This window comes from Aotus nancymaae, unplaced genomic scaffold, assembly GCF_030222135.1.
Source record: "Aotus nancymaae isolate 86718 unplaced genomic scaffold, 86718_ANA_hifiasm-v0.15.2.pri h1tg000006l, whole genome shotgun sequence".
NCBI lineage: Eukaryota > Metazoa > Chordata > Mammalia > Primates > Aotidae > Aotus > Aotus nancymaae.
Window position 1 is genome coordinate 46,365,445 of NW_026988417.1, and position 15,812 is coordinate 46,381,256.

At 33.5% G+C, this 15,812-nt stretch overlaps 1 protein-coding gene across 1 annotated transcript in view; it reads right to left on the minus strand.

Annotated features, from left to right (window-relative positions):
- Nucleotides 1-705: 705 nt before the first annotated feature.
- The window catches only part of NFXL1 (nuclear transcription factor, X-box binding like 1), a 67,114-nt gene continuing 52,007 nt past the window's right edge, over nucleotides 706-15,812 (minus strand). The window contains exons 20-23 of the mRNA XM_064366859.1: nucleotides 8,663-8,767; nucleotides 5,092-5,178; nucleotides 4,234-4,287; nucleotides 706-1,810 (exon numbers count right to left, since the gene is read on the minus strand). Of these exons, the coding sequence (XP_064222929.1) occupies nucleotides 1,637-1,810; nucleotides 4,234-4,287; nucleotides 5,092-5,178; nucleotides 8,663-8,767 (420 nt within the window). The 3' untranslated portion in view covers nucleotides 706-1,636. The remainder of the gene's footprint in view (nucleotides 1,811-4,233; nucleotides 4,288-5,091; nucleotides 5,179-8,662; nucleotides 8,768-15,812) is intronic.

Consider the following 15,812-nt stretch of genomic DNA (forward strand, 5'->3'; position numbering starts at 1 on the left):
TAATGACTTCCCATGTAGACACCTGGTTGTTCTCTTAACACTCAACGTTAGTCAGCACAGGCGATAATTTGAGTGTAGTATATCTGATTTAGGGCTTCTAAAATGCCAACGCTGTAATTCTATCACAGGAAAGGTTAAAAATTCTAAAATCAAAACACCCATGAAGAAAGGAATGAGTGTCCTTTAATTCTGGACACAAGCTAATACTTAAGAGCTAGGTGCAGAGACTCATGTCTGTAATGCCAGCACTTTGGGAGGGTGAGGTGGATGGATCACTTGAGGCTAGGCGTTCGAGACCAGCCTCGCCAATGTGGAGAAACCCTATCTCTACTAAAAATATTAAAAAAAAAAAAAAAAAAAAAATTAGCTGGGCTTGGTGGCACATGCCTATAATTCTAGCTACTTGGAAGACTGGGGCACAAGAATAGCTTGAACCTAGACAGCGGAGGTTGCCATGAACTGAGATCACACCACTGCACTCCAGCCTGGGCAACAGAGCAAGACTCTATCTCAGCAAAATTTTTAAATCCTCCTTCCTACTTCTGTTTAAAACACATTTCTACCACTTTTTAGATACTTTTAAGTATCTATCAATGACTGTCTTCCACATGAAGTATTAGAATTTTATACATTGATACTAATGCCTAACTTAAAATTATAGGCTCCTGAATATTTTAGATAATAATAAATATTCCAGATTACAAATTTGGTATGAAAAATTTTAATGAAAACATTAATCATATAAATTAAATAGCAAAACTATTTGAAATGAAATATAATTCAAACAGATCAGACTTACTGATATTTCTCTATTTGTTTTCATAAGAACTGATTATTTTCAGCTGAAATCTATTTAGGATTGTGGTAAGGAGAAATGAGATTAAAGTACATAAAGCTCATAAACCCTGTTGTCAGTACATATTCTTTATAAATATTCATTTCCTTTTACTCTTATTTTTAAAAGACACATAGAAGTTTTATGAAACATGCCAACTGCAGTAAAAAGCTTCTTACATAAGAAATAGCCACATGTGAAGAATCTAACCTGGCATCTGTTGAAAATAACTGTATTTTCTGAAGAACACACCACATGACATTTATTGATAAAAATTCCTCACTAATAAACCAATTTCTAAAATCTAGTTATATACCTTCATGTCACAATTTAAGAGGTCTGTTAGAGAATCACTTTTTTAAAAAAGTACAAAGTTAATAAGATCAAGAAAAGTACCCTATGATAAGTAACCAAAACATTAAGAAATATTCCTCTTACTGAACATATGGCTCAGTTTCATCTGAATTATTTTTTTAAAATGTGTTGGTTTGAAATATTAAATGAAAAAACTAAGTTAGTACAAGGAAGCCCAATGAACAAAAACACATTACTCTGCTTCTAGCTAAGCCTTATGAAATCTTTTACAATTTCAGTCATGCTTTCACTTTAAACAGTGGTATACTGCCCTTTCTAGTACACTAATTAAGGTAAAGTTTAACATTCTGTCCTAACAATAGCTAAAAGAGAATACATAGATGAATGTAAATATATCATGTTCTATAATATACATTTTATAATATTCCAAATTTAACAACTTATCTAAATCCAATCTGAGTTACATTAAAAGATCAAAACTTTTTTTTAATCCACATCATGGGTGATATACCATGCAAACACTACAACCACAACTCCACACACTGAAAGGAGATAATATTTATGTTTTTGCCATGGTGATAGCTCAACTGCCACTTCATCTCTTTTCCTGTTCTTCTTCCGACGACCCTTCAGTCTGTTTTCAAAAGCTTCTAGTTCAGCCTAAATAAAAACAGCATCATTTTAATTAAATTCAATGCATACATTGACTTGAAACTTCCCATTTACATAAAAACCAATTTGGGTAATATTTTAATAGTAATGATATATATTCAATATATTGATTTGAGTTTTTAAGACATCATTCTCCACTACTGATTGTATTCAACAAATTCAGGGTTTAGGTAAGTAGAAAGGAGACTGGGGCATAATAGAAGAAATTATTTCAAACTGTAGAGCTGACTATGACACTACATATTAAAATGTCTGATTAAATCAGGGTGCTCTAACATATAGACCCTGGTTTTATTCATTGACACTATTATACTTCAGCCCCATTATTATAGAACCAGGATTCTATAAGCAAGTGCTGTGATGCCTAGTGAGAATAAAGATATCTATAATTCTAGTTGTTTACAATGCATATGATAAATATTAGTGGCTTTTAAGAAAGAAATTCAAGTGAGTAAAGAGAAAAAAAGCTGCCAGAAATTGATTCTTCTCTACCAAATACAATTTTTAATACAGTAAAAATTCTTCAAAGGAAAAAACGCTTCATGCTTTAGAATCAAAATGACTATTTTAGAAGTAAAAATTTTAAACTAGTAATAAAAAGAAGATAACTGAATTACATTCAATATCAAATGTGGATTTTTATCCTACTGCTAAGAACTTACTTATTAAACTTTTATACATAATAATGTAATATGATATGCTATAGTGCATAGTTAAGACAATAGTTACTAACTAAAATATATATGTATTTAATAATATCCAAATAAAACTATGCAAATGGTTATTTAATAGAAGGAAATGTAAACTTTAGTTCACATATCCATTACTGTGGTCATAAAACACACTTGAAAAAGATCTAATAATAAACTTAGTTTAATACAAAGTGGCATTCTTCAATGAGCCAAAATGTCAGATTATTCCCAAGTGGTTAGTTCCTGACATATTGAAAAATGTCAAAATATCTTAAAAGCAGGCAAACTTGAAGACCACAGATATGGTAAAGTAACTGATGGTTATATGGTGACTCACAGTCACCAAGTATATATTATGTGCTGTATACAGTCATTCCTCGGTATCTGTGGGAAACTGGGTCTAGGATCCCCCTTAGATATCAAAATCTGAGGATGATCAAGTCTCTATATAAATAGTGGAGGATTTGCAAATAACATACACACATCTTCCTGTGTACTTTAAATCACTCCAGATTTCCTATAATATCTAATAACAATGTAAATGCTATGTAAATAGGTGTTACACTGTATTTTAAAATGTGTATTTTTTTATTGTATTGTTATTTACACTTAAAAAAATTTTTTTTTTCAATCTGTAGTTGGCTGACTACACAGATGCAGAACCTGCATATACTGAGGACTGATTATATTCTGCTTAAAGCATCCATAAACAGGGAATGTAGCTAAGATTTTCATCCATGATGGTTAATAAAAAGGTAGCAAAGGGAGTAAGGAGGAAACACACTATTCTTAATAACTTAATCTCCTAGGATTCCAGCCAACCTATATTTTGGAGATATCAGGCAAATCAACTTTACAGAACCATAAAACCTCTAAGGCCATCTTGGCCAACCATTATTTGCTACATGAACTGTTTCTAATGTCCTCCTACAACTCATCAAAGTTTGAATTTCCTCATTCATGCAAATCATGCAAGTTTCAATCTCATCATTCATAAAGGCAGTACACAACACAATCTCAAGATATAAACTGACAAATAATAATAAAAAGTCATACATCACTATTAGAAAGTCAAGCCACTCTTTGAAGTATATGATCAATAAAGTAAATACTTAAACAGGGAGTACCAGGAATGTAACTGTTATCTAGATAACAACAAAGAGCAGGTAATAATCCTGCATTTAAAGATCTAATAGGGAAATATGGGAATATATTAATAAAACAAATGTATTGATTAGTAAACTGCTCTTATTTGTTATTTGGTCTGCAACTCAGTAAAACAGAACTCAAATACTTTCAGATGAGTAACGTTATGGTCTCCAGAAGATGGCTTACAATGGTGATGATTCTCTCTCACTCCTCAACCAAAAGAGGAATTAAAATTCTTCTAGCTGAATGATGGATGATATTGGCAAGAAAGTAAATTGGAAATATAAAAAATATTTGGGAATATGTGAGATCTCGTACCTTCTCAGAGTTTCAGTATACTTAAAGTGAAGTTAGTAGATAGCTCATTTTTGTTTTCCAGGAGCTATGTTATTTTCAGTTCACAATACAGTAGTAGACTAGTCCTTAGTTTGATTTCCAGGAACTATGTTATTTTCAGTTCACAATACAGTAGACTAGTCTTTAGTTTGAACTTGGAATATACCCTGTGTTTGCAAAAAAATCTAACAATGATGCTAAAGAGACATAAATCTGGGTATTTTGTTTGGCTACCTGTTGTCTTCGTTTTTCTTCTTCATAAGCAGCTTTGGCTTCTGCTTCTTTTATCTGTTTATACACATTCAAAGTAAATTTACAATTTAGTCATCACATTTTATAGAGAATTTTATCATCTACCCACTCAGGTTCTATTAACCCATATCAACTTTTAGGAGCTTGAAACCATTTAAAGAAATGTAAATGTTATACTGAGACAAGGTTTACCAAGGCACTATCTACTAGACTGAAGGTGGTGATGGATGGAGTGTTATACCTTATATAAACATTTCAGCTTAACAAGTAAAATAGATGTTACATCATGATTCAAAGAGTTAAACACAAATTTTACAGTTAAACTATAAACACAAATTTTAAAATTACCTTTTTCCTCTTGAGTTACTGTATTAAGAATCTAGAATTAATTATTAAATACTGCTGTTTCCCTAAGTTAAATTTATCTCAAATCTACTATCATAGAAGGGAATCCTTACTTTTAAACAAAACCAAGAGGTCACTGATTGGATTGATGGAGGAAAACAGTAACACTAGCGCGATAACCCAAGCAGCAGAATCCCAAAATCTTATTTTTGTATTATTTTAACCTAATTTTCAGGAGGCTTACACTAACATTAAAATAAACAACTATGTCCCAAAGCAAATACACTAATGCGCATAGAAGATGAAAATCCTTGGTATACACTAGGCAATAAAAATCCCAATCTCCCATTCAAACTAGGCCTATAAAACTAGGCTATTATTATAAAAGCAAAAAAGATGTGATTTCAAGTTGTTTTTAATAAGCACATAAGTAAATGCACAAAATAAGAAGGGAAAGGCCATTAGCCTTTAAAATGATATTTAACAAGACATTACCTCAGATGCTTTCCGCTTCATTTCCTTGCACGTTGTGTCACATTCTATTGAAACCTGATTTTCACGTACTTTGTTGCACTGCAATTCCTACAAACAATCCAGTTTTCAAATTTTAAATGATCTTTCCCTCAAAGTCCTAACCATCTGCCATAAAAAAGCAAAGTTTATCTAATAGAGCTTAAGGTTATAAGTATTACTCGATGTGACAATATTTAATGATGATATGGTTGCAAGCATTAAATATCTGGTTCAAATAGTGATTACTCTCTTATTTTCATTTAATTAAAAAAGTGAATACCATAAAATTTTTAAAAATCCATTTAATAATTACTAAGTGCCAAGTGGGCATGGTGGTTCATGCCTGTAATCCGAGCACTTTGGGAGGCCAAGGCAGGTGCATCACGAGGTCAGGAGTTCGAGACCAGCCTGACCAACAGGGTGAAACTGCATCTCTACTAAAAATATAAAAATTAGCCAGTCTTGGTGGCATGCACCTGTAATCCCAGCTACTAAGGAGGCTAAGGCAGGAGAATCACTTGAACCCAGGAGGTAGAGGTTGCAGTGAGCCAAGATCATGCCATTACACTCCAGCCTGGGTGACAAAGCAAGACTCTGTCTCAAAAAATAACAATAATAATAATAGTTACTAAATGCCACTATTGGACTTAGCTCCAGTGTTGTTTTTATTCTCTACTTTTCTTTATTGTTTATTGTTATTTTTCTAAAGTTTCCAGGGAATAAAATGTTCTACAAATGGGCTGTCCGACAGAGCTTCCTAGCATTGTGTAAGGGATGGAAATGTTGTAAATCTGCATTTGTCCACAGAGTAGCACTAGCCACATATGGCTACTGAGCACTTGAAATGTGGGTAGTGAAACTGAGGAACCAAAATTGTAATATTATTTTATGCTAATTAATTACAATTTGCATTTAAATATCCATTTGTGACTACTGGCTACCATCTCAGATAGTAAATCTCTAGAGAGTTTTCTGGGGAGCTACAGATTCTTCCCTTGACTGTTAAACTTGTTTTTTCTTTTCCAGTTTAGATGAAAATTGTTCTAAAGCTTATGTTGGCACCTCACTATCTCCTTAATGAAAGAACACTGATCTACTGTTTTTGATGTCTTGACATCAAAACTATGACCAATTTCTGTACTATGCTATAATAAAATGATGACCTACTGAGTTGAAGAGTGATCTTTATATTATTAGTCTTAGACTAACTTTTGTACTATGTACCTATCTTTTATTCATTCATTTCTTATTGCCAATGTCATTTTTACTCTCAGCAGACCTAATTTGTTTCAGTTTCTCCTATCTCACCACACCCTGAGACTCTAGATTTTTGTTCAAATCTACCACAATTTAGACATGAGATTACCAAATCCTGAGTAACATGTGTTTGGTGAAAGCATTTTATGGCATGAAATTTATTACTTGAAGGGTTTCCTTTTTTGTTTTTTAATTCCTTAGTTCTTCATTTTTGGCTCAATTTAGTGATAACATAGTCTTTTCCTCCAAAGACAGTCCAGACAGAAGAAAATAAACATGAACAAACAATGGAGACAAAAATAAGTATCATGTGTTTACAGACATTAAGTCCATCAGCCTAGAAAAGGATTTTATCGGTTCTCATTCAGAAGATACTTACAGAGTGCCTATAACATGCCAAATACTACAACAGAGAAAGGGAACACAATAAGAAAAAAACAGTATAATAATCTGTTAAGTGCTAAATAAATAACAATAGTAATGGCAGCTACTATTTATTAAACATAGCATTGTTTTAAATGCTAGGTATGCACTACCTCTTCTATTCCTTTCAATAAATCTCTATAAACTCTATTGTACAGATGAGAAAACAAGGTTACAGATATCCCTAGAATCACAAAGCTCTAAATTATGAACCTAGTACAAAGGAAGTCAAGAGAAAGGAACAGCTAAGTCTTCCCAGGGAAGCCTAGGGAAGGAAAAACTTCTCAAACAAGGAAGTGCTTGCAATAAGTATTAGCAGGATTCTAAAACTAATAGTAATAATAATAAGTATTATTATTAGTATTAGTATTATTAGTATTACTAGTATTATTAGTATTAGTAATATACTAATAATACTAATAATAAGTATTAGTAAATAGAGAGGTAAAGGAAAAAAAATCGTATTTTACACAGAAAAAGAAATATACACATTGCCACAGCCTAAGCTAAGCAAGGATACAATATATGTATTAGGGCACTTGAGTAACAGATTCACAAAGATGACTGCTAGATGATAAAACTGAAGAAGCAGGCAAAGGTCTTATCATAGCCTCCCTGGTATGCTGAGTCTAAATATACCTACACATACACATTTCTTATATAATGCATTTTTTCCATAAGTGATGAAGAGCCATTGAAGAATTTAGAACAGGGAAGTGGTGTGACTAGACAAGGAAATGGGTCACAAAGTTGTGGCCAAAGCCCAGGAAAGAGTTGGTCAAAAGTACTAATAGGTGGGTGGCATAGGGCACTTGGACAAGACATGAGATTTCAGAGAAAATCTGAGATTATCTCATAAAGACATCTCAGATTAAAAGTGGCTTGACCAAGTATTTATTTTCATGTAAAGGTGGTGAATTTAAATATCTAAAACTTACAGATTCCATTCCCTAAAAGGCCAAGCCTATACATTTAAATTCAGAAGTTCCCTATCCTAGGAAAACATATCAACTATGAAAATGAATGAAAGGCAAAGGACCTATAAAAGATCCTCAATACATATCTGTCACATAGACGAATAAAAGCAAATTTAAAGAGACGAAAAAGACTAGCTTTAGGGAATGACAATAGGAATATGAAGGAAAAAAGGAGTTACAACTATAACTGAGATAGGGTAAAACAGAAGTCAAAAAAGTTGGTTTCAAAGGAGTGAGCACTGCCAACAGGGAAGATCAAAGAAACAGAATTGAGACAAAGACAGGTCACTATATTGCCCTTCATAAGTTTTGCTGAACAGTTGTTTCCATCAGGCTTTGTAATCATTCATTTTTGCCCATTTATTCCTCTGTTACCATCATTTTATCTTAAAATTAGTTCTTTCCAAGTTATTAAATGCTATTTTACTTTATAAGGCTATGCATATGAGGTCTTTTTAAGGCAATATTTTCAAAGGACAATACTGATGGTAGAAAAGTTTCATAAATTACATCAACAAAGTTAATCTCAGGCCATTTCTTAAGCAATGAAACATTCTATTCCTTACACTGTGTTCCTTGTTCAAAGACCTCAAATCTAAAGCACATTGACCAAAGGAGGGCATTGAACTTCGTTCCAACATAAAAAATAATTTTCCTTTTACTATTAAATTGCAGAAAATTAAATCATCAAAGCTGATTTTTAAAATAAAAATTTACAGAACAAGTAGGCTAATTTTAATAAAAAGGGTCTATGAAGTAAAACCTTAAACTAAAAGGCAAAAAAATACAGAAAAAGAACTACCAAAACATCCAGATCAAAAAACAAAAACGAGAAAACCAAACCAAACAAAAGCAACTTACACAGAAAAGTATTTTCAATAACTTAAAATATTTACCTTTTTTATTCTTTTACAAGGACATCTAAGTTTTACCTTCTGGTTGCAATTAAAGGGACATTCACCAGGGTGACACATCTCTTTGCATCTATGACCACAAGGAAGCTAAAATAAAATGAAAATAAAGCAATTACATACTTACATTTTGGTCATACTCTTTTCCCACACCCCAACAATTTTAAGAGTCCATCACACAAAGGGGTCAATCAATCTTAGCTAAAGGGCTAATTTGTCAACTATTTTTAGATATAAATTATTTTAATTACACAAAAATTTTAAATATTCTCCCCAGCGCCACTCCAACAGTACATCTTACTGCCACCCTTGTATATATAACCTAGTTATAGTCATGTAACTAAGTTCCGGTCAATGGAATATAAGCAAGTACAGGTGATTCATGCTTCATCATTTCAAGAGTATACTTCCATGTTCTTCTCTTCCCCATGTGCTGGAAATGATGAAAGCTGGAGCAATAATGGAAACCATGTGCCAAAGAGAGCAGAGCCACCAGCTGACTTGGATTCATGGGTGAAGACATGGTGTGCAACGACACACCTACCTTCCCTGTACTGTCATGTGAGAAAAAAACAAAAAAGAAAACATCTTGTCCTTAAGCCACTGTATATTGTGTTATAACTGTTTAGGCTTTTATCCTACAACATTCACCCTTTTCACTACATATTAAAACATATTATTTAGGTAGCCAAAACAACTCAGTAATTGCCATGATATCTATGTTCCTTGTCTTTAATTATTTACTGTCTTCATATCCCAGTCAAGCATTCAGATGAAATGTTCATGTTCTCTCTTTCTGTCTATTCAAATCTTATCCACATTTTAAGACATGCCTTAAATTACCACAACAGCCTGATATAAATCTGCCTGTATATAAATAAATAGTAGTAGTTATGTAAGAAATCTATACATTGTTTGTAGTGTCTTGAAATGTTGCAAAAAACAATATTTTTAGGTACTTCATATATTTCTATCTCTCCAACCAGAATGTAAATAAAATACACTATTTGTTAGGGGTTAAACGTCAAAGGCAGACTACCTGGAACTGACTCCCAGACTCCCTGTTTATTAACTGTGAGATCTTAGGCAAGTCACCTGGCTTCTCCGTGTTTCACATGTAAAATTTCACATGTACAAGAGTATTAGTACTTTATAAAGCTGTTTTGAGGATTAAATGTGTTCAGTACATTTAGTTATTATAATGAAAGTTGTTATTATTATAAGTTCCTTGAGGGCAATGGTCTTACACAGGCAGTCATCAACTTATAATGGTACAATTTAAACAATTTTTCAGTTTTCCAATGGGTTTCATCAGGACTTAAGCCCATTATAAACTGAGGAACATCTGTATTTCTTTGTGTCTCTCATGTCATAATCCCTAACAAAGATACCTCCTGAACAGTGTAAACCTCAGTAAACATTTAAATTCTCTAATTACTAATCTCTATGATTCATCAGATTGATCTTTCAAACTACTGACTCCACTCACTTTAAGAAATTTAGAATCCTTTTCCATTGTCTTTAGTCTCTTTCTAGTGTGCAGCTAGGGTTTTTGTTCTTTAATTTTTAGCTGAGGTATTCATACTAAAACTAAATTCAGATCACTCACACTGTGCACTTCCACTAATCCTACTATAGGGCAGAGAACTGCTATTAATAGAATGAGTGCCAGGTATTTCTGAACAATTTCAGTTTTGTTTTCCCCTATATCTAATATGGGACGCTGAATACTACTTAACAAGCTCAATATTTATTCATTTTCAAATACTTACTTCATAGTGGTTGTTTCAAGCCTATAAATTGCTTAATGTCACTCTTACCGTCATTCCTGCCAGTGCCTCTAGCTAGACTTCATAAACGTCTGGCATTAGCTCACCATTTATTCTCTTTTTCTCAAAATACATCTCTATATCCTCTTTCCTTAATTAATCTCTAAGGTAATCAGTCATCTTGTCTTAAAAAGTAACTAAACATTCCACTTCAAATTTATATTTTTATTATTACATATTTGTATGTATTTATAGGACAGATGTGATATTTAGTTACATACATGGAATGTATAATAATCAAGTCAGTGTATCTAGGGATATCTGTCATCTTGAGTATTGATCATTTCTATGTTTTGGGAACATTTCAAGTCCTCTCTTCTAGCTCTTTTGAAATATATAATACATTATTGTTAACTATAATCACCCTACTGTGCTATGGAACACAAATTTATTCCTCCTATCTAACCATGTTTTGTACCCCTTATTCACCTCACTTCATCCCCTTCCCCACATCCTTCTCAGCCTCTGGTATCTATCATTTAAATCAATGATTCTGTAGGAGAAAGTGAATAGGGAAGCTTATCAGATTCAATAAAAGAAGACCTTCTGAAAACATATAGTATTGTCTTTCACTTTAATCAGTGTTCTGTTTTGCTGGGGATTGATGAAAGGTTAAAAATCACTGGTCTTGATATTATATCTTTCTGCCTCCTAAAAGACCTCATATTCATCTTTACAATTTCATTGACATCTTCAAAGTCTATCTTTTCTCTCGCTGGGTCTTCTGCCTTCAATAAATGTATCTTTTTTTCTCCAAATCCTTCTTTTGACCCTGCCACCTCAACTAACTACCACATACTGGTAAAAGTTGTAGAAGACATAAACTAGGATGACTGCCTGGCTCACTGTAATTCCCCCAGTAGCCACAGCCATTGCTATGCTACCTGCTCTAGTTCCCTGACTGTGGCTGCCTGTGCCAAAAGGAGCCCTTGGATCTATGGGGAGTCTATTAGGTTTTCTCTCTTGGGAACTTGAAGTTTTCTCTCTAAAAACTTAAAACAGCGAGATGGTGGTTTAAGTAGCCATTGCACTGTAAAGTCTCCTTAGGCTGCAGAAATCCTGCCTTTCCCAAAGCGTGGCTGTATAGCATTTCCTTCAGAATCTGTGAACTGCTCCCCAATGTCTTACAAATATGCCCCACAATGTCTTCTCTCTTTCTTTTTTTCCTTTTTGCCATAAGTAAGCCAAAACTAATTCTGAAACTTGCAACTAGGAAAACTGAAACTCATCTAGGAGTACACTGTGCTGATATCCAACATACGTCCCACAGGTAAATTAACACCTCTAATCCTGAACGTATTCCAACTCACTAGTAATCAGATAACGTAAATTAAAATCACAATGGGATGCAAAAAGATTGGCAAAAATAAAAAATGCTGACCACATAAAATGTTGGTAGGGATGTGAAACAAGAACTTTCACCAATGGAATGTTGAAAAACTTTCTCACACTTTTCCATAACTGGAAACGTTACTGATTATAAACTGATATAACCATTTTGGAAATCAATTTGATATTATTGAAGTTGAAATTATACATTCCCTATGGTCAAGCAATTACACTACTGCAAGCCTATAGAAATCTGTGCACATATGTACCAGGATGCAACAGCAAGAATATTCACAGCGGTACTTTTTATAACAGCCTCAGCTGGAAATTATTCAAATGTCTACTCACAGTAAAACAAGTAAATTGTAGTGTACTCATGTGATGGAATCAATGGACTACAGCTACATGCAATTAAAAATGACAAACATATATAAGTAAGTCACAAAAGTGCTTGCTTTTAAACTTATAACATTGGCAAACAATCAATATTGTTTGCAGATGTACATACTGGTAGTAAAAACTGTAAATAAAAGTAAGGAAAGGATTACTCTAAAAGGCCAATGGTGGTTAACATATAGGATAGAGGATGGGAACTATAGTCAAACAGAGACCTTGGTAGATTTCTGGTATGCTAGCATTAATTGATTTTTTGAACTGGGTAGTGTTAATGTGGTATTCACTTTTTAACTGTTAAACTGTACATATTTACGTTATGTACTTTAAGGTATATATGTGATATTTCATTGCTTAAAAAAATTAAGTCATATGACCATTTTTCTGTTAGATGTGCAAGTAAGTGTATGTTATCTCAAAAGCCAGGTTATATTTTGAAAAAACTGAAAAGTAGTTAAAAAGAAAGCTGGCTTGAATGCATAAAATAAAACAATGGTTATCTTTATTACAGATTTCACAGCAAAAAACAGAGGTCTTTCTAAAATATCCAACCCTGGTATTCACTGAGACATGAGATGTATTACCCTTCCCACTCAAAGTGAGATGGGTTTTTTCCTACTCTACTCAGCCCTCAACATCATTCTACTAGAACTTCAGTAAGTCATACAAATGGTTTACTGACAACACTGTCTGCATCAAAATGTTCCACTTTAATCTCAGTAATAGGAAAAGCCTTCTTTCAAAAGAACTAAGAAAAGTTTGCAGAACAATATTGTTTGTAGATAAATACCCAAGTATAATCACCATAGCTACCACATATATAGCACTTACCATTAACTAAGTCAGTTGCATGTCATTACCTCACTTAATACTCAGCACTCTGAAGTATTATTGGTGTCTCATTTTATATATGAACAAGTGCAGTTACAGAGAAGTTAAATAATTTTCCCAAGTAAAAAGTAGAAGAGCTTGCATGGGAATGAGAAAACCAAAATCAGAAATAATTTTAAAAAGCAGAAATATCATATGATCTCACTTATATGTGAAATATAAAAAAGTTGAACTCATAAAAGTGAAAGAGCATAATGGTAGTTGCCAGTGGTTGGGGGACAGAAATGGACTGGGGAAATGTTGGTCAAAGTATACGACATTTCAGTTAGATATGAGGGATAAACTCAAAAGATCTATTGTACAAAATGGTGACTATAGTTAATAACTTATATTGTATTCTTAAAAGTTGCTCAGAGAGATTTTAAGTGTTCTCATCATTAAAAAATGCATAATTAACTTAGCCATTCCAAAATGTATACATATTTTAAAACATGTTGTCTGTGATAAATATAGAACATTATAACAATTAAAAACTTTAAACAATTTTTAAAAATAAAATAACTGAAGCCCCAGACCATGTAATAAAATGAAACTTCCATTTTGTTCCTCTTTATGTCTCTTTTATAAAAGAGCAGAAATGCGTATGTGGAGCACGGTTTAAAGGTATGTTCTTAAAGGCATCCTTATGTTTTCATTTAGTTCAATTCAAACCTAATTAAATAATCCATAGAGTGTATATCAGAGACACAGTGGAGCTGGAAGGATATGCTTATGCCTATCCTTCACTCTCACAATTCATTCTTTTATTCACATTCAATAAACATTTACCAGCAGCTTAATGTGTACAGCCCGTGAACCAGGCACTGGATACAAAGACAAATATGATATAGTCCCCTGCCCATAATAATCTACAGTATGGAAAAGAAAGGAGAACATAAGTAAGAGTTTATTAGTACATCAGAATTTACCAGAATCCCATACCTTAACTAAAGTACAAAGATTCAAAGTGATATACTTCTTGGCTGATTCTAATTATGACCTCATTCTGTAGCTCACTGGTTCTCAATGTGTACTCTTGGACCAACAGTATCATAATTACTTAAGAGCTTACTATTTAATAGAAATGCAAATCTTGGGCCCCACTCCAGGTCTACAAAATCAGAAACTCTAGAGGGAGGCCCAGTAATCTGTGTTTTGTTTTGTTTTGTTTTGTTTTGTTTTGTTTTGTTCTGAGAAGGAGTTTCGTTCTTGTTGCCCAAGCTGGACTACAGTGGAGCGATCTCAGCTCACTGCAACTTCCGCCTCCCGGGTTCAAATGATTCTCCCGCCTCGGCCTCCCAAGTAGCTGGTATCACAGGCACACGCCACCATGCCTGGCTAATTTCTTTTTTTTGTATTTTTAGTAGAAATGGGGTTTCACCATGTTAGCCACACTGGTCTCGAACCCCAGGTGATCCTCAACTTCCCAAAGTGCTGGGATTACAGGCATGAGCCACAGCACCTGGCCCAGCAATCTCTGTTTTAACAAACCCTTAAAGTGATTCTAATGAATCTCAAAGCATTAGAATTACTGTTATGGCATAACCAAAGTCAAGAGACCATAAATGAACGTGAGTTCTACTAGACATAGTGAAATTCACCTGTCTACTCTTAGATTGTCCCAAACTATAATGGCCATTTGGATTGCTCCCAGGCTACAGATATATTTTTCAAGAAAGCCCAAGGATTTCCTGGCAATACCAGGGGCTCCGGAAGGACCTAGAATCCAAAATCATGAAAATGACCCATCTAGTCCCACCAAAAGTTATAGCATCACAACTTATTTACAGCTAAGGCAATTCTAAGTTACAAATTAGCAACACCTGAATTAAATTACCATATTTCTATGTAAGCCATACCATGTTACTAAGATTAAAAATAAAACATTCCCGACTACTTATTACCTGGAATATGAATTGGGATGGGATAAAATTCATTTTTTTTTTTTTTATTGCATTTTAGGTTTTGGGGTACATGTGAAAAACATGCAAGGTTGTTGCATAGGTGCATACGTGGCAGTATGATTTGCTGCCTCCCTCCCCTTCACCTATATCTGGCATTTCTCCCCATGCTATCCCTCCCCAACTCCCCACCCCCCCCCGCTATCCCCCCTCCCCCGCAACAGACCCCCGTGTATAGTGCTCCCCTCCCTGTGTCCATGTGTTCTCCTAAAATTCATTTTAACAAGGGAAGTTCAGGATTTGAATTCAAAAAATTAAATTTGAAATATCCCATGCCCTAGTTTCACTTATATAATAAAGACAGGATTATTAGGATAATCAATTATTACTGCAAATGGCCTCTCTTCTTATAATCTTACATGAATTTTAAAACTCTCTATTTCTAACAGATCTTAAAAGAAATAAATCCATAAAAAGTGGTCCAAAGCCTTAAAGGAAAATATTTAAAAGGTATATAATGTATTGATTCCTGTTTTATACTTAATCAAAGACTGATTATGATATTTAAGACTTAGTTGTCATTGAACTCTATATAAGGTGAGAAACAGGTAAGTACATAAAGATAATTTAAAGAAAAAAGGTACTACATAGTACATCTGTAAGTCAAAAGGATTCCTTTTTAAGTACCTACCCAAATGAAGTAATATTAACTGTCCCACTCCCAAATCCAAAAGTGCATCTTCCCTTTCAGACTGACCAAATGTAGATGGACTGCTTTGGCTTCTCAAATTATTATCAGGATAAATCACTAGT